The 19480-nt window shown below is 54.1% G+C and overlaps 8 protein-coding genes across 8 annotated transcripts; 4 read left to right on the forward strand and 4 right to left on the reverse strand.

Annotated features, from left to right (window-relative positions):
• Positions 1-759: 759 nt before the first annotated feature.
• Positions 760-3824, forward strand: BDW47DRAFT_97302 (LIM domain protein). Its single transcript, XM_024820390.1, has 3 exons — positions 760-1174; positions 1290-3247; positions 3300-3824. The coding sequence occupies exons 1-3, from the start codon at positions 1075-1077 to the stop codon at positions 3624-3626; spliced, it is 2385 nt and encodes a 794-aa protein (XP_024676516.1). The 5' UTR covers positions 760-1074; the 3' UTR covers positions 3627-3824.
• Positions 3825-3918: 94 nt separating this feature from the next.
• trm8 (tRNA (guanine46-N7)-methyltransferase) lies at positions 3919-5372 on the reverse strand. The gene is made up of 3 exons (XM_024820391.1): positions 5082-5372; positions 4798-4985; positions 3919-4716 (listed from the first exon to the last, which is right to left on the reverse strand). The coding sequence occupies exons 1-3, from the start codon at positions 5258-5260 to the stop codon at positions 4019-4021; spliced, it is 1065 nt and encodes a 354-aa protein (XP_024676517.1). The 5' UTR covers positions 5261-5372; the 3' UTR covers positions 3919-4018.
• Positions 5373-5626: 254 nt separating this feature from the next.
• On the forward strand, positions 5627-6377 carry BDW47DRAFT_121615 (ESCRT-II subunit protein VPS25; the record flags this gene model as incomplete). Its single annotated transcript, XM_024815660.1, has 3 exons — positions 5627-6004; positions 6138-6213; positions 6265-6377. 3 exons carry the CDS (start codon positions 5627-5629, stop codon positions 6375-6377), a joined length of 567 nt encoding a protein of 188 aa, XP_024676518.1.
• Positions 6087-9446, reverse strand: BDW47DRAFT_97306 (BRCT domain-containing protein). Its single transcript, XM_024820392.1, has 5 exons — positions 9224-9446; positions 8733-9169; positions 7272-8661; positions 6265-7206; positions 6087-6213 (listed from the first exon to the last, which is right to left on the reverse strand). Exons 1-4 carry the CDS (start codon positions 9314-9316, stop codon positions 6556-6558), a joined length of 2571 nt encoding a protein of 856 aa, XP_024676519.1. The 5' UTR covers positions 9317-9446; the 3' UTR covers positions 6087-6213; positions 6265-6555.
• Positions 9447-9951: 505 nt separating this feature from the next.
• On the forward strand, positions 9952-11583 carry BDW47DRAFT_130356 (putative toxin biosynthesis protein). The gene is made up of 3 exons (XM_024817079.1): positions 9952-10304; positions 10359-10497; positions 10560-11583. Exons 1-3 carry the CDS (start codon positions 10107-10109, stop codon positions 11543-11545), a joined length of 1323 nt encoding a protein of 440 aa, XP_024676520.1. The 5' UTR covers positions 9952-10106; the 3' UTR covers positions 11546-11583.
• Positions 11584-11676: 93 nt separating this feature from the next.
• Positions 11677-13473, reverse strand: BDW47DRAFT_97310 (ceramidase). Its single transcript, XM_024820393.1, has 5 exons — positions 13428-13473; positions 13013-13380; positions 12744-12930; positions 12145-12661; positions 11677-12086 (listed from the first exon to the last, which is right to left on the reverse strand). Exons 2-5 carry the CDS (start codon positions 13100-13102, stop codon positions 11903-11905), a joined length of 978 nt encoding a protein of 325 aa, XP_024676521.1. The 5' UTR covers positions 13103-13380; positions 13428-13473; the 3' UTR covers positions 11677-11902.
• A 494-nt stretch (positions 13474-13967) lies between these two features.
• On the forward strand, positions 13968-15408 carry BDW47DRAFT_97312 (putative mitochondrial carrier protein). Its single transcript, XM_024820394.1, has 2 exons — positions 13968-14235; positions 14339-15408. The coding sequence occupies exons 1-2, from the start codon at positions 14184-14186 to the stop codon at positions 15271-15273; spliced, it is 987 nt and encodes a 328-aa protein (XP_024676522.1). The 5' UTR covers positions 13968-14183; the 3' UTR covers positions 15274-15408.
• Positions 15409-15572: 164 nt separating this feature from the next.
• BDW47DRAFT_1504 (uncharacterized protein) lies at positions 15573-17882 on the reverse strand. The gene is made up of 3 exons (XM_024818322.1): positions 16270-17882; positions 16153-16218; positions 15573-16081 (listed from the first exon to the last, which is right to left on the reverse strand). The coding sequence occupies exons 1-3, from the start codon at positions 17473-17475 to the stop codon at positions 15872-15874; spliced, it is 1482 nt and encodes a 493-aa protein (XP_024676523.1). The 5' UTR covers positions 17476-17882; the 3' UTR covers positions 15573-15871.
• Between the last annotated feature and the right edge of the window lie 1598 nt (positions 17883-19480).

The raw sequence follows: 19480 nt of genomic DNA on the forward strand, positions 1-19480 counted from the left end.
CGAAGCCAATGCTTGGCCGCAGGACTCGGCGATGAGTCCGACTCTTCGGCGGCCACCATTGGGCTGGATGGCCGGGGAAAGGTGGGTTTAGTTCGGGAATCGTGCCGACGGCGGCCAAAGCGGAGACTGAGGAGGACCCCACGTTGGAGACTATAAGAGGATCAGGGGATATCCAGAATTCTTGAAGTTATGTTCGGTCATCCCCGATCTATATCATCTGAGGCTTGGACATTCAGGATCGGACAATTGACATCGGTGAGGGGCATGCATCGCAGGACCGATGCAGCAGGCCGTTGTCTCCATTCCTCATAGGTCTAAGAATTCTCCGATGGATGTCATGTCCTGGATGTTATGCTGAGGTCGACTTTAACTCAGGAATGAGTACGGATAGATATAGTGGAATATAACCGGTGGATGTCGTGGAGCTGTGGAGCATGATCCTCTGGACGAAGAAGTATAACTGACTAAGTTGTGACCACGAACCATCACGTGGGAGGGAGTACCATGGTTACCCTTGGCTGTTTGTTTTGATTAATCAAAGTCAGACCAGAACTGCAAGGGGTAAAGTATATCCCATCGAGCTGTCAGAGTGATTGCATGAATCTGTATGATAGATGTAGAATATCTGTATCTGTAGGATGGATCCGATGTCAGGCTCATGTTTGACGTGTTTGCCCCCCCTATCGATAGGGGATGAAGATCCAGTGACGAAATCACTTCTTCATCTCATCTTCATCTCATCTTCATCTCATCCTTCATCTTTCTTCCGTTCTATCAGTTAAGCTTCGAGTCAGATCCTTGTTCAGATCCTTCGATTGATCATCCTAGTTCAATACCTTTCTCCATTCCCCGTCCCACCTCCCCAGCCACCTTCCTCCCCCTCATTGGCCCACCACCCGCTGTATGAGACAACAATCCCGACTTGGCTTGATAGCTTGGGTTCCCGAGACAACTCATCGATCCTCCAACCCCCTCTGCTCCATGTTTCCTGGGCGATCAATCGCTCGAGAATCCATCTCTTTGTCTCCGACATACCTTATTTAATCTCGCCCGTCTCGAGCATCCACCGTCAGAATGCATAGACCGTACCTCCATTATTCCCCGTCCAAGACCAAGCAAGGTCAACGGAAGGCTTCCCCCACCGGCCCTTCCTACATGAATGACAATCAGATCGGTGAGTGGTCTTAGCCAGCGGAGCCAGGATAACCCATTCCCCAATGCTCCGGTTGGGGGGAAGGGTATCGGGGGGAGTGAGAATCTAGGCTAACCGGGGATCGGGTCCGATGCAGCAACCTACCTGAAAGACCTGCGGACAAATCGTCCATCTCGTCCGGGCGGATCTAGACCCTTACATTCAAACACCCCCTCCGACCCACGAGAAAGTCTCCCCCCACGCGCGGCGTCCGCCATGTCCACCTACGGCCATCGGAGACCGCCGTCGATCACCCCGGTGGCTGAGCGGGATCGCTCCCGAGCCACCAGCGCCCTGTCGAACCACCGTCCCTTATCGCCCGGCGACTCCCTCCGGAGTTCAACGGGACGGCCCCTGGTACAGGAACCACGAATGGTTCCCGTCCGGAAGACCGTCTCCCCGTCCCCCGTCGTCCCACACCAGAGCCCCCCCTCGCCGAACAGGGGTTATCGGGAGAGTAATCAGCGCCGGCTGGAGAAGGAAGAAGCCCGGTCGCTGCGGGATGCCCTGCAGGGGGTGGATCTCAACAGTGATGACGTCCGCATCCACGATGCCGCCCAGGACGAGGCCACGGAGCTGGTGTGGATGCACCAAAACCCCGGCGTGGCCTACAAGAATCCAAATGCACCGTACCGGAATCCCGACCTGCAGAGTCCCGGCCCCGACGAGGCCGAGAAGAGTCGAGTGGCGCACTCCCAAAGTCTGAGGTCCCCGTTTGCGCGCCGCAACAGCCGTCGTCCCGTCTCGGAGATCTTCTCCCGCAGCACTGGCGGTGAGCACCAGACCGCCTCGGACGATGTCCCCGGCGCCAAGAGAAACTCGACCTTCCGGAGAAGCTTGAGGGTCAACTTTGCGCTGCCTGGAGAAGAAGACCCGTCCACCATGTCCGATCGCCATCAAGGTCTGGGACTCTCAGGCGTCAGCCACGATTCGCCCAAGGGCGTCTTCCGGAACCCCACCGACCAGATCTACGAGGAGCCAGCCCTGTCTCGTCAGCGAGACGAGGACGAGCGTCCCGACTTCTCCAAGTCCGACTCGTCGGCGCTCCGAAACAAACCGCGCAATGCTCTGCCGCGCGGGGCTCGGCCATTCCCCGGCCGTCTCGGCAGCCTCCCGTTCGCGGACAAGCTGTCCCGCTTCGAGATCCATAAGAACCCCCCAAGCCAGTCGCGGAATGCCGGGTACAAGACGAATGACCAGCCGGCGCAGAAGTCTCAAGCGGAAGAGGAGCGAACGCAGCCCGTCCCCACCGAAGATGAGCCGGAAATCCGCAGTGACGACATCCGGGCAGCGACGAGCAAGAAGCTGAAAGATCGCAGCGCCAAGCTGCCCATGCCCACCGCGGTGAGCGATCGGACGGGCCGTCCCATCGTCAGCTTCGACCGATCGTGGAAACCCACCGAGGCGGAGTCGCCCCGCAAACGAGACAGCGGAGAGAAACGCGACGCTGCCTCTCCGACCCCGCCGCCCGCGCCCTCCGCCCCGGCCATTCAGGTGTCCGAAGCGCCCTCCGTGCCCGTCATCAACCTGCCGGATGACAAGGAGCCCACGATCTCGGAGATCCAGAGTTCGCAGAACCAAAGGAATAGCGCACCGAACAGGCCCGCCGCTAGAGGTGTCCCGAGCAAAGACGCTCCCCCGAGGAAAGCAATCCCCACATCCCAGGGTCGCTGGCTATCCACATACAGCCGATCGGGCGTTCCCACCGCCTCGTGCGAGAGCTGTACGCTCCCCATCGCAGGAAAGATTGTCACTGCCGCAGGCTCTCGCTTTCATCCCGAGTGTTTCTCGTGCGATCACTGCCAGACCCCTCTCGAATGCGTCGCTTTCTACCAAGAACCCGAGGCGAAGCGACAAGAGCGGCTGGCTGCAGAACCAGCCGACAGCGAACACAGCGAACACAGCCACCAGCCACGATTCTACTGCCACCTTGACTTCCACGAGCTGTTCAGCCCCCGGTGCAAGAGCTGCAAGACCCCCATCGAAGGCGAAGTGGTCGTGGCATGCGGAGCTGAATGGCACGTAGGCCATTTCTTCTGCGCAGAATGCGGTGATGTACGATTCATCCTTTACCTACCTTGAGATGTAAGCTAATCGATCCTCCCAGCCATTCGACCAGGACACCCCATTCGTAGAAAAAGACGGCTTCGCCTGGTGCCTACAGTGCCACTCACGGCGGACCGCCCCTCGCTGCCTAGCATGCAAGAAGCCCGTACTAGAGGACGTCGTGATCTCCGCCGTTGGCGGCCAATGGCACGACAGCTGCTTCAACTGCCACGAATGCGGCGACGGCTTCGGGCCCGAGGGACGGTACTTTGTGCGCGAGGGCGAACCCCGACGAACGGCCAAGGGTCGCATCATCGGAGGGCCTGTCCAGCTGGCTATCTGCGAGAGATGCGAAGGTATCCGATTGAAGGCGTCGCCTCGTAGTTAAACAGATAGATTTACATGTCTGTATGGGGGTTTATGTCTCTTATGATCTTTGGCATACTCGTTGGTGTGGATTTACGGCCAATGACTGGCCATTTCTTGCATAGCTCGAGCGGGAGTTTCGTCTGTTAGCAAGTGATATTGCATTGTTTTATTTCGGGATACACTTTAGATGTTTTAGCTGGCCATAGTTGAATGAATCAGTTTACGCAATCCAACAGCTAATATTAGACTCGCTGATCCACACGTCTGAAGTAATTAGTGACCCATGAATCTCAACACGATACCTCTATAACGCAACTTTTCCATACACCACCGCTGGAAGAACCTAATAGAACAAATCTCCCAATATCAAAACAAAATACCAAAATGTAAGAAAAGTATATATACATACAACTAAACAACCCACTCCGGATCCGCCTTCCTCCTAAAAACAGCCACATACTTGTTCCCCTTATTCCTCGTAACCTTCTTACTCTCCTCCGTCTCCATGCTCATAACACGCACACAGTCATCCTTCGCAAGTTCCTCCTCACTAACCCTCTCAAACAAATCTCTCACATCCCCAACAACACCTTCCTCCCCTCCCTCCCCCTCGGGGGCATCCCCCTCCCTGAAATGCCTCAACACCCAATGATGATACTCCTCCACATCAGTAATAGTGTAAAGCAGACCGCCGGGCCGCAACACATAAGCATACTCCGCGTTCAGACTCTCCGAAACAATCCGCTGCTTGTGCTTGCGCGCCTTGAAGTGCGGGTCCGGGAAGCAGATGAAGATCTTGGAGAGCTGGTGCTTGCCGAAGAAGTTGGGCAGGAATTTCATCGTGTTGCTGCGGATCGCGCTGATGTTTTGGTAGCCGCCGGGGAGGGTGGTTGTTGGGAGGGCGGTTTCGTCGTCGTCGTCTTCGTTGTCATTGCTTTCTGCGGGTGTGGGGGTCGTGGTGGGAATGGGTGTAGGGGTAGCGGTAGAGGAGGGAGGAGCAGGTGTGCCCTGATTATTAGGAGTAGCAGAGCGGAGTCTGAGCTGCTGCGCGCGGAGGGCGTTGATGCGTGTGTTCACGTAGTCGAGGACTTGGACGCGGATTTCCATTCCTTTTCCATGCGGTTAGTTTTGTCCGTTCTATCCTTCGAGTCCCACGCGTAGATGCTATAAGTGTGGGTGAGAGAACATACCAACCATAAGCGTCTCCGGCAACAACGGCGCCAACGCAACCAGCAACCCCCCAAACCCACACCCAATATCAACAACCTCCACATCCTTAAGCATCTGCCTGAATCCACCCAGGTTGACATTCTCCGGGTTGGGGTCCGCATACGCCGGGTACCGGGATGCCCAGTCCATGTGCGCGGGGCTGAGGGGGCTGTACCAGTAGGGACAAAAAGTCAGCGATCTGCTTTTCCCCCGTGGCTGTCCACTTCCCAGAGGAGGTTGGGATTGGGGGGAGAGGTAAACGTACTAATCCAGCTGATGATCTGAGAAAGGATTCGCGTGCGCCCGCTGTCGGTAAAACTTCTTCCTGGGCAGCTTGATGTCGCCTGCACTGGAGTCGGCGGATTGTTGCGACGCGGCGGCTGCGGCGGCCGCTTTTTCGCGGTAGTCGTTGCGCTTGGAGCGCCTTTGGGGGTGGGTTGACATTTCCTTTTCTTCTTCTCCTTTTACCTTTTCTTGTTGGCTTTGTGGTGAGTACAATGAATGAGTCAATTGGTGGTGGAGAGCTTGGAAGCTTGTGGGTGAGGTGGTGGACTGGCAAGTTGCGGAGGTTGCGGAAATTTCGGCGGGAGAAATTATTGTACTATCAAGGCGGAGAAAGCGGCGGGGTGCTTCTCCTCATCTTATCTCCTTCTAATGTTATCTATGTCGCATCTCAACTTCATTAACACACTCAATACTTCACTCAACCAACACTGATACCCAGTTTCGTTACTCCTATCAACCTTGAAATAAACCCATACCTACTTTAGCACCAGTCACATACCCCGCCAACCCACGCATCCAACAACCATGACAACCTCAACACCACCAACCTTCCCCTTCCCCCCCACCTACTCCTTCCCCCCCTTCTTCACCCCCCAACCAAACAGCGCCACACGCCTCGCACAGCTCCAAAAATGGTCCTCCCTGATCCAGTCCTGGTGCCGCCACCACCGCATCTACCGGCTCTCGCTCGTCGAAGCCGTCGACTCGCCGCTATTCCACAACGCGGCGCTCCGCAAACGGCTCTCGCTCAGCGAGGTGCGCAACGTCGTGGACTGGATGGCGCGCGGGGAGGAGGACGGCGGCGGGGGGAGGAGGGCGGAGTGGGCGGACGGGGCGAGTAAGACTTTGGCGTGGATTTGGTGGAGGAGGCCTGAGGAGTGGGCGGGGATTGTTGAGGATTGGGTGGGTTTTCTTTTTTTTTTCTTCGTCTCTCCCTTTGTCTTTTTTGCCTTTCTCTTGTTTCCCTATGATTTTCTTCCCTGTTCTGCTGTTCTTGGTGGTTCGAGGGAGAGTACTTGCGCTGACCGTTGTGTAGGTTGAGAATACCGGGCAGAAGAATATGGTGTTGACGGTTTATGAGCTGCTGGAAGGGGAGGCAACTATGTCGCAAGGTAGGTGTATACATACAGCTTCTTTGGCTTGAAGATGCTAACGGTGTCCAGAATGGCATGGTATGGACCCCGACGTCATGCTGCGGTCCTTGAATGTCATTGCCAAGCGAGGCAAAGCTCAAGTCTTTGGCAGCGAGGGCCAGGAAGGTGTCAAGTTCTTCTAAATCTGGTGACATTCATTCGTTGCCTTGGCCGTGGCCGCGACGCAATAATTCAGAACGTATGGACGGTATGCATACAATATACAACATTCGAAAAGAACACAGAATCCCGAGATCCAGTTACTCCCAAGGAACAACGGAGATATACAACACCAGCCCAGCATCGACTCCAGCTATTCATTCAATTCTCCATCTCCTCGACCATCCCCTCATTCAATTCGTACGCATCCGCGGTATGCATTTCTTGCGACATGGCAATGTCCAAAAGCCAATCCACGCGCACAATCCGCGGCCGTTTGCCCATTGCCTGCGCCATCTGCCGGAACCGGGGCCATAACCGCTGATGGTCGGGCGTCGCACTGCTGAGAAGATACACCTCCTTTTGACTGGGATCGTCATTGTCGTCGTCCTCGCTTTCCGCGCTTTCCTCCCGCTGGGTTTGCTGTGTGACGCGTCCGCGGAAGAGGGTGCAATCGCCTCCGTTGGCGTCAACGATGGATTTGAAGGCGTCGAACCCCCCGCGGATGGTTTCCACGCATTGCACTTGATACCCCTTCAGCAGCTTGTTCTTGTTCTTCTTGGCTCGCGTCTGGGCCCTGTCGAGCGTGAACCCGTATCGTTTTTCGGCGGCCTTGTCTTGGAGTGGGAAGTTGGCTGGGTCTAGGAGTTCGTCCTCCTTCAGGCATTGCGCAATGAAATCGACATTGACAAAGTCTGGTCCGTACGCGAGCGCGTTGACAAACTTGGGGGTCCGCAGGATACTGGGAGCGGCGACATGGGAACACCTCCGAGCGTCTTGGACCACCAGGATTCCGAGTTCTCGAAGTTGTCGCTTTCGAAGTCAGCAAGATGTCGTTCCATACAACTCTTCACAAAGAATAGAAGTCAATAGCTCACCTTATCAGCATCCTCCCTCTTCACATGCCCAACCCAAGGCTGGTACCCCGTAATCAACAGATGCATCGCCACCGACGGCTTAGACTTCTTCAGCCTCTTAGCATCACCAGCTTCCTCAGCATCACTTTCCACCTCCGGCTCAGCCGACCTGCGCTTCTTGCCCATCGCCACTCGATCCTCGTCGGATTTCCTCCGACCACCGTAGATAACACCACCCACGCGCTTCTTCTCTTTCTCGTACAGCGCAATATCCGGGGCGATTTCATGGAGACGGGCCGTCGCAGCGTCCTTTGATTTCCGACTACTCGTCGAAGACGGGGTATCATTTTCCTTCCCCTCGGATGTCAGCCGAGAACGGGCTGGCGTGTGTAACTTCTTATTGTCGGGCGCTTTGCTGCGCGATTTCGCGACTGGCGTGGCGCTTCCTGACACGAGCGCATCATCGTCATTCTCCCTAGCAGGCGGCGGGTCCATAGACGCCGACGCCTTAGCAGCCGCCGCGTTCTGATCCTTGTTCTGCATGGCGCGGCGGGGGACCTCATCCGGGGATTGGGGCTCAGACGGAAAGAAGAGGTGTTCGAGGATAGCCTTGTCGAGACGGGTCTGGCCAACGACCTCGCCGAGGTTCGTCCGGCGAGGGAAGTGCGTGTAGCGGGGGTCTGAGACAGGTTGTAATTTCCATTTCGCGTAGCTCTCTTCCAGCCACAGGTGGTTGACAACTTGCAGGCCCCATTCTTTGGCCGCGTTGCATTTCTCGCTGTTGCCGTGGGCGGTGACCAGGTGTGTGTTCTCCTGCCGTAAGGTTTTGGTGCATTCTGCGCCGGTGGCTGCGATTAGGTTCTCCAGGTAGGCTCTGGCTTCGCCGACGTAGTTGGAGAGGCTGATTTTCAAGCTCTTAAACCCGGGGATTCCTGCGCGCGAGACGGGATAGTGGAGGAGGCGTCGGAGGGGCGAGGTCCATGTGTTGTATGTCATTAGGTGGTATAGCCATGAGAGGTTGCCCACTTCTTTGTTTAGTCTTGAGGCCAGGCGGTACGAGACGCCTTCTCTATAGCGGCAGATGACAATATTCGCTTTGGCGACGTCCGACGTCACCGAGCCCCCGCCTTGCTTAATGATATCCGTGATCGATCCCAGGAGATGCGGGCCGATGCCCAGGTCGTTGGACAGCGCGACCTGTCGTCCCTCGAACACGTCTATCTTGGGGCGGTTCTGCGGGGACATCATGGGGGTGGGTAGGCTGGTGGGCTCGGGCGTCGAAGCGCCGACGATGTCGCGGTTTTCGGAATTCCGAATGGGTGCATCGTGGCCTGCGCGGAGGATTTCAGGATCGGGAAGTGTATAAGGGCGCTCGTCGATGCGGCGTCCGAGTTTTAAACAGTCATCGAACCTAGCATATGCAGTTAGCCCGACTGTCGCAATCATTAACGACTTGCATTCGCCATGTCATGTATAACCCACCAATGCGGCAGCACTATGCGAGCGTTCAACTTCTTCGCCAAGATCACACGCGCCTTGTCCGAATCGGCCGTGAGATCGACCAGATGCGTCACCATTTGCGACACCTTGGGACTGTACAGCCCACCCTTGGCCAGCACACCGCCGATGATGGCATCCTTATCTCCCTCGGGGATGTCCCCGCACGTCACGACCACATCGTTGAGAAACAGCCTCGGGTCGGGGCTGTACTGTCGCGGGTTTGCGAGCTTGCGCTTCGACAGGGAGGCCTGGAGCCATTGCGGTTTGACGACGGGGATCAGGGCGTCGTTCGCATCGTCAAAGGCCGGGAAGTCGATTGTGCAGGACAGGAGATGGGTGAAATCCGATAGCGCGGGGAAAGTCGCTGGAGGCTCGTAGATGACCGACTCGGCGCCGTTTTCTTCGAGGGTGGATGCAATCTAGCGGAAATTAGTATCTGTACTGGAGAACAGAGAATAGTATGCGATGCGTACTTGATGCGCTGTATCAGGTGAGAGGTCTTTGGAACAAATAATGCAGACCTTGCATTGTTCGAAGAGGAGAAACTGCTCGTTTTGGCCCACCATGGTGGGTGTTTCGTTTGGGGGCGCTTTTCTTCGTGGGATTGATATACACGGGTTTCGAGTCAGGGTTGTGGATGTTAGGGAAATTTGAGGAGGTAAGGGAGGGCAAATGTGCTATGTATGTGTGTTGAAGAGGAGTCGGATTGACTGGATGTATCAAATTGTCAAATTGTCGCAACGCGCCCACGCGCCCGTCGCGACACCAGGTCACGTGTGGGACGACAGGCACAGTGGCATACATCTTGACTTTTATCTATATTTCTTTTGGGCAATATCAATGTAGTAAGTATCTAGCAACCACTATATCCATATAAATTCCTCCTTTCAGTAATTCTCAAATAAAACAATAGAATTGTGTGGATTTCGGAGTAAACAGGTCGGTTTATGCGCCTAGGATTTGTCCGCGGAGGTTGTGCGACCGATTATCCAGCCATTTATAGACACAGATTATAGTTCGAACCTGACCGTCTAGTTTGATAGAATAAATCGCAAAAGAACAGATAAATCCCAGATAATAATGACAATCTTTGGATTGTTATAATCCCTGACCAGCCACGGTGTACTAGTAATCCACCGGCAACAAGAATCGGCCATGACAGCCACAAGAACCTCGGTCCAGGCCCGGCAACACTATCCAACTAGGCGCCGCAACCCCCCCGTAATCATTCTGGGGAATCGGTGGGGCTCTCTTTAAACCCCATGCCTCGCTCCGATTCAATGATCCTGAGTACATATATTTCCGACTCTCGTCACCCTATTATCCTCCCTCTGCCCTGACAGTGGGAATAACACAATGTCATCCAGCGGACCCTTCCGAGTCGTCGACCATGTCGTCGAATGCCAGCATATCCGAGAGTATCCCGCTGCCACAGCGCACGAGCAGGAAGAGGAACTGCACATGGCGGTAAAACAGTACATCCCCATAGACAATCCGAATCCTCAGCCGGGAGATGTGACTATTCTGGCAGCGCATGCCAATGGCTTTCCCAAGGTATGTCGAACCTGGGGGTGACCCTCTCATGAAGCGTCGCTCATTGCCCACTAGGAACTCTACGAACCCCTCTGGGAGGAGATCCATGCCCGATCCAAGGCGAACGGGTTCCGGATACGCAGCATTTGGATGGCCGACGTCGCGCATCAGGGCCAGAGCAGCGTGCTCAACGAGGATCTTCTAGGAAATGACCGTATGTACTCCCATTGCACACCCTCCCAACATCAACCACCGCCACTGACAGAAACATAACAGCCAGCTGGTTCGACCACCCCCGCGACCTCCTCCACCTCGTCAACGTCAAGCGCAAAGAGATGCCGCGGCCCATCGTCGGCATCGGCCACAGCATGGGCGGCGCGCACCTAGCCCAACTCTGCCTAATGCACCCCCGCCTCATCACCACCCTCGTCCTCCTCGACCCCGTCATCCAAAAGCAAACGACCCAACTCGACCCCCTCGAATCCGCCAAAGAGAAACTCGTCATCGCCAAAACGACCCAACTCTCCACCTACCGCCGCGACAAGTGGCCCTCGCGCAAAGCCGCCGCCGAAGGCTTCAGACGCAACCCCTTCTACCAAACCTGGGACCCGCGCGTCCTCGACCGCTGGATCGAATACGGTCTGCGCGATCTCCCCACCGCCATCCACCCTCTCCCAACCCCTCTTCCCCCCAACGAGGACCACCCCGTAACCCTAACAACCCCCCTCCACCAAGAAGTCTTCACCTTCTCCCGCCCCAACTACGACGGTCCCCCCGGCAAACCCGTCCCCATAAACCGGGTCACCCACCCCGACCTAAACCCCCTCCACGAGGGCTCCTCGCCCTTCTACCGCCCCGAGCCCTCGCGCATCTTCGCCCAACTCCCCCACCTCCGCCCGAGCGTGCTATACATCTTCGCCGGCAAATCCGACATGTGTCTGCCCGAGATGATGGCCGACAAGATGCAGAGCACGGGGACGGGGCTAGGCGGCAGCGGGGGCGCGGCCGAGGGCCGCGTGCGGGACGTGTTCCTGGCGCAGGTTGGCCATTTGCTCGCGCAGGAGGCGCCTGTGGAGTGTGGCGAGGCGGCGGGGGAGTGGCTGGGTGGGGAGATGAGGCGGTGGCGGGAGGATGAGAAGGCGTTTCGGGAGGCGTGGGGGGGGAAGTCGAAGGTTGAGAAGATGACTATTGATAGTAGGTGGAAGGAGCATGTGCCTGCGCCTGTGAGGCCGAAGAAGAAGACTGCGCCTTCGAAGCTGTGATATCTCTTTTTGATTCATGGTTGGGTTGATTCCCATCCATTTGTTAGACTATTAGAATAGTTATATACTACACTATGCAGACAGAAATCCATGGAATAATAGTGATCTATCAGCCAAAGGTCCCAAACAACGCCAGACCTCGTCTATAGGTACCCACGCTCCAGTTCATCAATCTAAAAAGGAAAATGATCAAAAAATAAAAAAAGAATAATGATAGAAGAAATACAACTGCAAGACACATCTAACCCCTCAAAAAACCAAAGCAAAACGCCTCGGCTCCTGGCCTGCGCGCTTTCAACAGACGACAATATGAATTGTTTTCCTCGGTCTATATAACATGTCCCAGTCTATAACGACTCAGTTCGATTTCTTGGGCGCGCCGTTCGCGCGCGCCTGCTCCGGAGTGGTGCGGACCACTTCGGGGACGTTCCAGAAATGGGGCCAGCGCAGGTGGTACTCCTCCTGGCGGCCGTTCAGGCAGTGGCGGAGCCAGATGCCCCAGATGATGTAGAGGTAGGCGCCGAGGCCGGTCATGATGTGCCTGTTGCACGTTAGCGACGATTGGATTGTTTCAAAAGAAAACAAGAAGGGAGACATACCACCAGCCATGTCCTTCGAGGATGATACCCCACGGAAGACCCACGGTGCGACGCCAGCGGCGAGCGGTGGAGCAGAAGAAGTTGTCGAGGTTCCAGATGGCGAAGCCGCCGAGGAACATGGCGAGGCCGTACCCGACCATGAACCACATGGTCTTGAGCGTCTTCATGTCACGCACGTTCTCGTAGTGCTGATACTCCTTGGACGGCACGGGGAGGCCCTGCTTCTGGCGCGCCAGGCGGTCTTCCTCGGTGGTGTGTCGCAGGGACGGGCGGAGGGTCTTCTCCATGGTCCACATGCTGCGGAGGACCACAACGGTGGTCAGGAGCGCGTACGCATTCTGATGGAACACGGGGTCTTGCAGGTAGTGGTAGTAGAGGGTGATGAAGACGGCGAGACTGGTCAGGGATATCGCGAGGATGACGCGGGTGCGGACCGAGCGCGAGTACGAGAAGGAGGCATAGCACATAAGACAGGTGGTGTAGATCATGGAGAGTTCGTCCACGAGCTGCATGGGATCTGTGAACGCGAATATGTCAGGAACGGCTCTCTGCGTTGCAGGCACCCCTTGCTGGGGCCGGAGAGGGAATGGGAAACTTGCATTTGAGGGTCGAGTGGAACAGGAAACTGCCCGTCCCGACCACCAGATAGCCGCAGAAGGCCACCAGGAAGATCTGGTCGTGTTCATGACGGAGACAGCTGCGAATTCCCTTGACACCTAGCCACATGAACAAGAGGTTTGTTACGGTGTTGACGATTTCTGCCGAGTAGATCGTGGCATAGTAGTCCTGCGCGGGAGATCCGGATTAGTACTTTAAAAGGCTAGGGAGAGCTCAAAACAAAAGCGTCACCACGCGCATATAAACGTACCTCCTCACACCAGTTCAAGGTGGATGTTACGGGACCCCAGTACCCAACTTTGGAGGCCGGATAGGGAAAGGAAAAGGGCCATTCAGGCATGACGAACGAGGTGCGGAGTGATCGGCTTTGCGCGGGGGTGGGCCGATGGACAAACAAACAGTCGTATAGAGGTAGGAGAAGTGTGTAGGGAGGAGAAAAGTGTATGCTCACAAGAGACAATAGAGCATGGCAGAATTCGGAGGAGAAATAAGAAGAAGAATAAGAATAAGAATAGAAAATAAGACGAAGGTGAGAAGGGGAGAAGAAGAAGAAGAAGACAGAGTAAAGAGGCGACGAATGCCTGAGGTTTCTGCTTTCGCCGCAGGGCAAATGGATTCCTTAGAAATTAGGTTTGTCTCGATGATTGGCAGAACCCGTGACGTACTTGGTCTGGTTTCCCCACCGATTGGTTTGCCCGAGAGAGGGCCCCAGGTCCGTACGCTTCCAACTTATGGTTATCGTATACTGAGCCGGACGAGAGGATTGAGTACCTGGACAGATGATCCATGGTATGCTGAAGGGTATTGAGCCCAGTGATTTTGGTCCTCGGGGCTGTGAAGACGGCCGTTTGCATTCTAAACAGGTACGCAAGCATTCTTTGTTAGGAAATGACAACGGATGGTTGAGCTCGGAGATCAGTAAGGAGAATAGATATATTATACAGCTTCAAAGAGCTTTGAAACCCTAGACCATCATGCACCGAATCGCTAATAACCTAAAAATACTCTACTATAGAATCCCTCATAATAAAACGGTACTTGTCATATGCAGCACATCCTGATGAGTAATAATACCGGCTATGCGGGCAGTCTATCCTACCGCATCGGGACTAGTGTCATATCCCCGCCAATCACAGGATCTCCGAACCCGAACCGGGATGACCTCACCAACAGTCCGAATCTTGTGTTTTTCTTCTTTTCTTGATACCTTCATTCTGTCCATCTCTAACCCACAATATATTCCGAGGAGACTTGTGTGAGCTTTTCCAGGCATCACAACCCGCGCTAACCCAGTTCTTGTTCATGTCTGAAATGTACCCGTTGCCAATGTGACCGTACTTCCATGCGGACTATCCGACTTCATCAACCAAATCACTCCATCCGGTGAGGTGCCCAGTCAACCTGCGGTCCTCACCTCCGACATGTCGAACAATGCTGCATATGCGGTACCACCGGTGAAAGCTCCGTCAATCTGTATGTCTACTCTCTCTTCTCGGTGATTCGCCTGGCGACGAGAACAACCAACCGAGGCATCCGTACACCATCCATAACAACCTAACTGACCCCAATCCTCCAGCATCCAAAACAACCTTCCACTTCACCGCAGGGCTCTTCTCCGGCCTCACATCCGCCATCCTTCTCCAACCCGCCGACCTCCTCAAAACCCGCGTCCAGCAATCCCAAACCTCCGCTCTCCTCCCAACCCTCAAAACCATCCTCGCCTCCCCCCACCCAATCCGCAGCTTATGGCGCGGGACGCTCCCCTCCGCCCTCCGCACGGGCTTCGGCTCCGCCCTCTACTTCACCAGTCTCAACGCCCTCCGACAAGGCATCGCGCAGACCACCCCACTCGCCAACCCCAACACTAGCACCATCACCAACACCTCCACATCCGCCCTCCCCAAACTCTCCAACTGGGCCAACCTCTCCACCGGCGCAGCCGCCCGCGTCGCCGCCGGCTTCGTCATGATGCCCGTGACGGTCCTAAAAGTCCGCTACGAGTCCGACTACTACGCCTACCGCAGTCTCTACGGCGCAGGGCGCGACATCGTCCGCACAGAAGGCATGCGGGGGCTCTTCGCGGGCTTCGGCGCAACAGCAGCACGAGACGCACCCTACGCAGGCCTCTACGTACTCTTCTACGAGCAACTCAAACGACACATCGGGTCCCTGACCAGCCCAGAGCCGGGCCAAGCAGGCAGCGACCAGCCAGTACGAACGACATCGTCGTCGTCGGTGAATTTCGTATCGGGCGCCCTGGCAGCAGGTCTAGCCACGGCGATCACGAACCCGTTCGACGCGGTCAAGACGCGGCTGCAGCTTATGCCGGGCCGGTACGGCAATATGATGCGGGCGGTGCGGCTGATGATCCACGAGGACGGGGCCCGGAGCCTCTTCGGCGGACTTGGGCTGCGCATCGGTCGTAAGGCGCTGAGTTCGGCGCTGGCGTGGACGGTGTATGAGGAGCTTATCCTGCGGGCGGAGAAACACTGGGCTGTGAATGGGGGGTGAGCCCTCCCTCATCCTCTTCCTCTAAGGTGCACTTTCCAGTCAGAGTTCCCTTCTTTAATCATAGCATGTTGGATCAAAGGGAAGAAATAAAGAAGGAAAAATGTATACTATTAAACGGACCTCGATACGACATAAGGTCTAGATCATTCTTGTTGTTATATATACGCTACAGCAACTACCTAGCTAGTTAGGTACCCCTATCATCAATCACTCAAATCTCAGCTCCTAACGCAATACAATACGAGACAAATTCAAACGACGTATACATAATTTCGTAAACTCATAATATTGAACGAACATGGGTCGTTTGTGGAGAGTCAATCAATCGAGTAGAAGCGGACTTCGTGAGGGGACAGGCAAAGCCAAACCGTGATCATCCAAAAAGAAAAACCAAAGCAATATTGGAAAGTAAAAAAGAAAGGAAAAGAAAAGAAAAAGAAAAGAAAAAGGAAAGGGAATGAAGAGGAAAGAAGACAAAGCAACAAAAAGAGGGGAGACAAGCAAAATTAGAAGGAGAAAAGATGGAAAAGAAAAAAAGAACAGTCATATCCGAGCACATATCACATATCACATATCACGTATATCAATCAGGATCAAATCAAGTGAAAATCCACGCCCGCCGGTTAGGGCTCTTCTTCCGCACAAGGTACATCTTGTCCTTCCTTCTGTCGTTCACCCTGAGTTCAGTCTGGGAGCTCGAGGTCTGGGTGACGAGGCGACCCTGGCGTATACGCTTGGTGTGTGCGAATAGTTCATCCTGGAGGTCTTCGGGGATGTACTCTTTGATGATGAGGTAGTTGCCGTCGAGCTGGTTGAGATGATTAGTTATGTAGGTTCAATAGAAGGAAAAGAAGAAAAGAAAGGAAAATAGAGGCTTACATCGTCAAAGTCCCAAGGCAAATTGTAGGCTATTAGGGTTTCTGGCAGGAGATGATCGCGGTGGACCTGACCATGTTAGCTTCGAACCATGACCGGAGGAGTAGTGTAACAGCATACCTTGATCCAAGTAGGACGTTGATGTTCAATCTGCTTCCCCTTGGATTTCTTCTCCTTGTCGTCATCCTTGTCATCCTTGTCCTTGTCCTTGTCTTTACCCTTCTCTTTGCTCTTCTTCTCGTCCTTGTTTTTCTGCTTGAGAAGCTCCTCGATCTTCTCCTCCGACAAACCATACTCCACCCGCAATCGTTGCTTGAAGGCCTCATCCTGCTGCTTTTGCATCTCGCGCATGGCGTTCTTACGGCGCTCCTCAGCCAGCTGGTACTCCTCGATGACAGCCTGCTTCATGGCCGCCTCTTTGCGCTGCTTCTCTTGCTCCTCCAGCATCTGTCTCGCCTCCTCGTCGCGGATCTCTTTCTTGATCCGCTCACGCTCCTCCTCTTCATCAATCTTGCGCTGGAGTTCCCGGAGCTTTTCCTCCCGCATTTTAACACGGACCTCTTCTTCCTCCGCAGCCCGTCGCTGCTCTTCTTCGTACTTGCGTAGTTTGTACCGGTGCTCTACGTGTCGCTGCTCCTCCTCCATGCGCTGCTTCTTCTCGAACTTCTCGAGCCGCCGCAGCCGATCGCTGATCTCGTCCTCGTACCAGTCCTCTTCCTCCTTCAGGAGACGGGTCTCCTGGTGCGGGTCGCGCTGTTCACGGTGCCGAGCGAGCTCGCGCTCCAGACGCTGAATCTCCTGCTGTTGCCGGAGCAGTTCGAAGTCCTGCCGGGCATCGTTGTGCTCCAGCATACGCTGGTCGATGACGAGGTCAAAGTCGCGCGCTGGCGGCCGCGGAGAGGCTTCGCGGGAGATGCTGGCACCGTGGTGCCGCCGCCGATGGTGGTTGCGAAGCACGGCCTCGTCCTCCTCGGACTCGTAGGGATTCACGTACTCCTGGGTCTCCTTGCGGGCTTTGTTCGTGCCCTTGGTGTTGCTCCGGTTGCGGGAATCGTTCTTGATGTCGACGGTGACATTTACCGGCGAGGTCCGATCATGTCGCCGGCGGGCGCCCGTCGAGGCCGACCGGTGGAGGTGGACATCTTGCTGGATGGGGGCAAGATAGCTGGTCGTTTTGTGCTCCGGGCTGTGGAAGCGATGGCGGGATACCGAACGTCTGCGATAATGGGTGTGCCGGTTGGGGGAGGGTAACTCCATCGAGAGATCTGACTCGGAGTACTCAGAATCAGAGTCAGAGTATGCGGCGCGGCGAGTATGACGTCTCATTTTCTTGCAGTCTTTTTGTATTGACTTTTGCCCTCTCTGTTTCTTTATTTTTATTTTTTTTTTTGGGTATTTTTCCTTTCTTTTCTTTTTTTTTTTTTAGGAAGAGGATGAAGAAAAGGGAGATGTACTGGTTTTTGTCTGGTTTGATTCAAAACGCAAAGGATGAAAGGCGAGCTGGGGATGTAAAAGCGGGGTTATTCTGGAACAGTGGCGCTGATAAGTCGATCGATCGATCTAGATAGAACGAAACGATGAGGGGTTAGAAGGTTGCGATAAGCAGCAAGGAGGACGGCCTGGCACAACTAGGTAGGAGGGAAATCCACGAAATAAGAGAGAGAAGTGGGAAGACGAAATATAAAGAAGGACAGGGAGCCTCCACAGAAAACAAAAGAAAAGCTTGAAAGAACAGGAATTCAATCGACTAAAAAAAAGCCCCCAACCTCCCGTGTGTCTCGTAAACGGTTCAGCTGAAGTGGGGTGGAGGAATAGGCAGTGAGCTGGTTGGAGGATAGAAAGCAGGAAGCATGATTGGGCCTATGCCGATCATCAGGCAGCGTGAAAAGAAAGGACCATTGGGATGATGATATACTAGGCACTAGATGGTGGAAATAAAAAGATAGGTACACTTACCAACGATATCAAATAGAACTAAACAAGTGCCCAGTAGGTACGCCCTGCAGGCGGCTCTTGATTCGCACTGGGGGCTTCTTGATCGTCTGGAAGCTCCTTTGAAACACCAAGGCGCATGCAGCGCGTGTCGCTTGGTTGTATTTTCGGTTTTTTTTTGGAGAAGAAAGACCAGGGAACAGAGCGGTTAATCCCGCGGGGACCCAAGAAGTTTATGGAGTTCTATGGATACGGAGAAACCGGACAAGGCTAGGTCGAGCTTTATCGCCTGACAAAGAAGTGTGACAGATGAAGGTAAGTCAAGCGCCACTGCTGACTCCCAAGAATGAGAATGATGGTGGAGGATGATGAATTCCCCATCGATCATCATACCCTCTTATATAATTCCGTGCCCCGCGGTTGTCGGTCATGTAAGAATACTGATGACGAAAATGTGTGGTCAAATCCCTGTTGTGGAAATACGTCATTTGTTAAATTAATTAATCTAGATCCACCGATAGTGGAATATATAGTACCTATTACCTACAAATAAGGTCGATCGATGATGTGTGGTTGATATTAAGATCTTATAGTCAATCTACCCCAGTTGATCTCTAGGGCCGTTCATATTGTCCAGATACTGTTGTATATGGTTGAGATTTCGTACATCTCTTCTCTTGTCATCACGGTTACAGTGTATCGCTGGTCAGGGTCTTCTTTTTGGTTGTTGCCTGATGATACTGGCATGCTTTCTAGGTCATTAGAAGTGACATATTCTTTTCCCTTTACCTATCATCTCGAAGAAAAGAGAAAAAAAGTGCAATCAAGAATACCAAACATGAAGCAAGGGAAAGACAGATCTCGCATGGCAGCCCCAGCGCAGCTTCGCACTGGGAGTACCAACTGGCTATACCTCCATTTTTCAGCCCACTCCACCAAAAGAAGTCCTATCTTCCGGGAGATGGTCAGACAAGCCTAACAAAAAAATTTGTTGGCACTTAAGTCCATTTTCCCCCCATTAACAAGAATGGATCGCAGTTCCGTGTCTCATAACTCTCTGGTATACCTTCTCTGCAGACCGCACAATAACTACTCGACGTTGACATACTGACTCGACCAGTAAAACTCGCAAAGAAAACATTGTGTGAACCATAGTCCTGAAAATAAACACCGAAGCCATGAAGTCTAGTCGTGAATGATATTGCACTCTAGATGGCTCAGATTTGGTGAAATATGGGATATTCTCACCAGGACTTCCGAGAATATGAGAACATATCCCGATGGTATGATTGATGACGTGATTACCTCTCCAAAAGCAAGGAGGGAGAAGTATCTCTTTCGAGAGTTTGGAAGTAGTCCTATATCTAGTGCAACGTCTTGATACTTGGTAAAGAATAGC

Source organism: Aspergillus candidus (genome assembly GCF_002847045.1).
Source record: "Aspergillus candidus strain CBS 102.13 unplaced genomic scaffold BDW47scaffold_1, whole genome shotgun sequence".
NCBI lineage: Eukaryota > Fungi > Ascomycota > Eurotiomycetes > Eurotiales > Aspergillaceae > Aspergillus > Aspergillus candidus.

Bases quoted from the DNA above. Each gene is read 5' to 3' on its own strand.
- BDW47DRAFT_1504 (XM_024818322.1), bottom strand. From the start codon at position 17,475: ATGAGACGTCATACTCGCCGCGCCGCATACTCTGACTCTGATTCTGAG. The intron at 16,219-16,269 runs GTATGCTGTTAC...TAACATGGTCAG, and splicing joins AACGTCCTACTTGGATCAAG to GTCCACCGCGATCATCTCCT. The intron at 16,082-16,152 runs GTAAGCCTCTAT...CATCTCAACCAG, and splicing joins TGCCTTGGGACTTTGACGAT to CTCGACGGCAACTACCTCAT.
- trm8 (XM_024820391.1), bottom strand. From the start codon at position 5,260: ATGTCAACCCACCCCCAAAGGCGCTCCAAGCGCAACGACTACCGCGAA. The intron at 4,986-5,081 runs GTACGTTTACCT...CTACTGGTACAG, and splicing joins TCAGATCATCAGCTGGATTA to CCCCCTCAGCCCCGCGCACA. The intron at 4,717-4,797 runs GTATGTTCTCTC...CGCATGGAAAAG, and splicing joins GCCGGAGACGCTTATGGTTG to GAATGGAAATCCGCGTCCAA.
- BDW47DRAFT_130356 (XM_024817079.1), top strand. From the start codon at position 10,107: ATGTCATCCAGCGGACCCTTCCGAGTCGTCGACCATGTCGTCGAATGC. The intron at 10,305-10,358 runs GTATGTCGAACC...ATTGCCCACTAG, and splicing joins ATGCCAATGGCTTTCCCAAG to GAACTCTACGAACCCCTCTG. The intron at 10,498-10,559 runs GTATGTACTCCC...GAAACATAACAG, and splicing joins GGATCTTCTAGGAAATGACC to CCAGCTGGTTCGACCACCCC.
- BDW47DRAFT_97302 (XM_024820390.1), top strand. From the start codon at position 1,075: ATGCATAGACCGTACCTCCATTATTCCCCGTCCAAGACCAAGCAAGGT. The intron at 1,175-1,289 runs GTGAGTGGTCTT...GGTCCGATGCAG, and splicing joins CATGAATGACAATCAGATCG to CAACCTACCTGAAAGACCTG. The intron at 3,248-3,299 runs GTACGATTCATC...CGATCCTCCCAG, and splicing joins TCTGCGCAGAATGCGGTGAT to CCATTCGACCAGGACACCCC.
- BDW47DRAFT_97306 (XM_024820392.1), bottom strand. From the start codon at position 9,316: ATGGTGGGCCAAAACGAGCAGTTTCTCCTCTTCGAACAATGCAAGGTC. The intron at 9,170-9,223 runs GTACGCATCGCA...AATTTCCGCTAG, and splicing joins CACCTGATACAGCGCATCAA to ATTGCATCCACCCTCGAAGA. The intron at 7,207-7,271 runs GTGAGCTATTGA...TGACTTCGAAAG, and splicing joins AGAGGGAGGATGCTGATAAG to CGACAACTTCGAGAACTCGG.
- BDW47DRAFT_97312 (XM_024820394.1), top strand. From the start codon at position 14,184: ATGTCGAACAATGCTGCATATGCGGTACCACCGGTGAAAGCTCCGTCA. The intron at 14,236-14,338 runs GTATGTCTACTC...CCAATCCTCCAG, and splicing joins GGTGAAAGCTCCGTCAATCT to CATCCAAAACAACCTTCCAC.
- BDW47DRAFT_97310 (XM_024820393.1), bottom strand. From the start codon at position 13,102: ATGCCTGAATGGCCCTTTTCCTTTCCCTATCCGGCCTCCAAAGTTGGG. The intron at 12,931-13,012 runs GTACGTTTATAT...TCTCCCGCGCAG, and splicing joins CCTTGAACTGGTGTGAGGAG to GACTACTATGCCACGATCTA. The intron at 12,087-12,144 runs GTATGTCTCCCT...AACGTGCAACAG, and splicing joins CTCGAAGGACATGGCTGGTG to GCACATCATGACCGGCCTCG.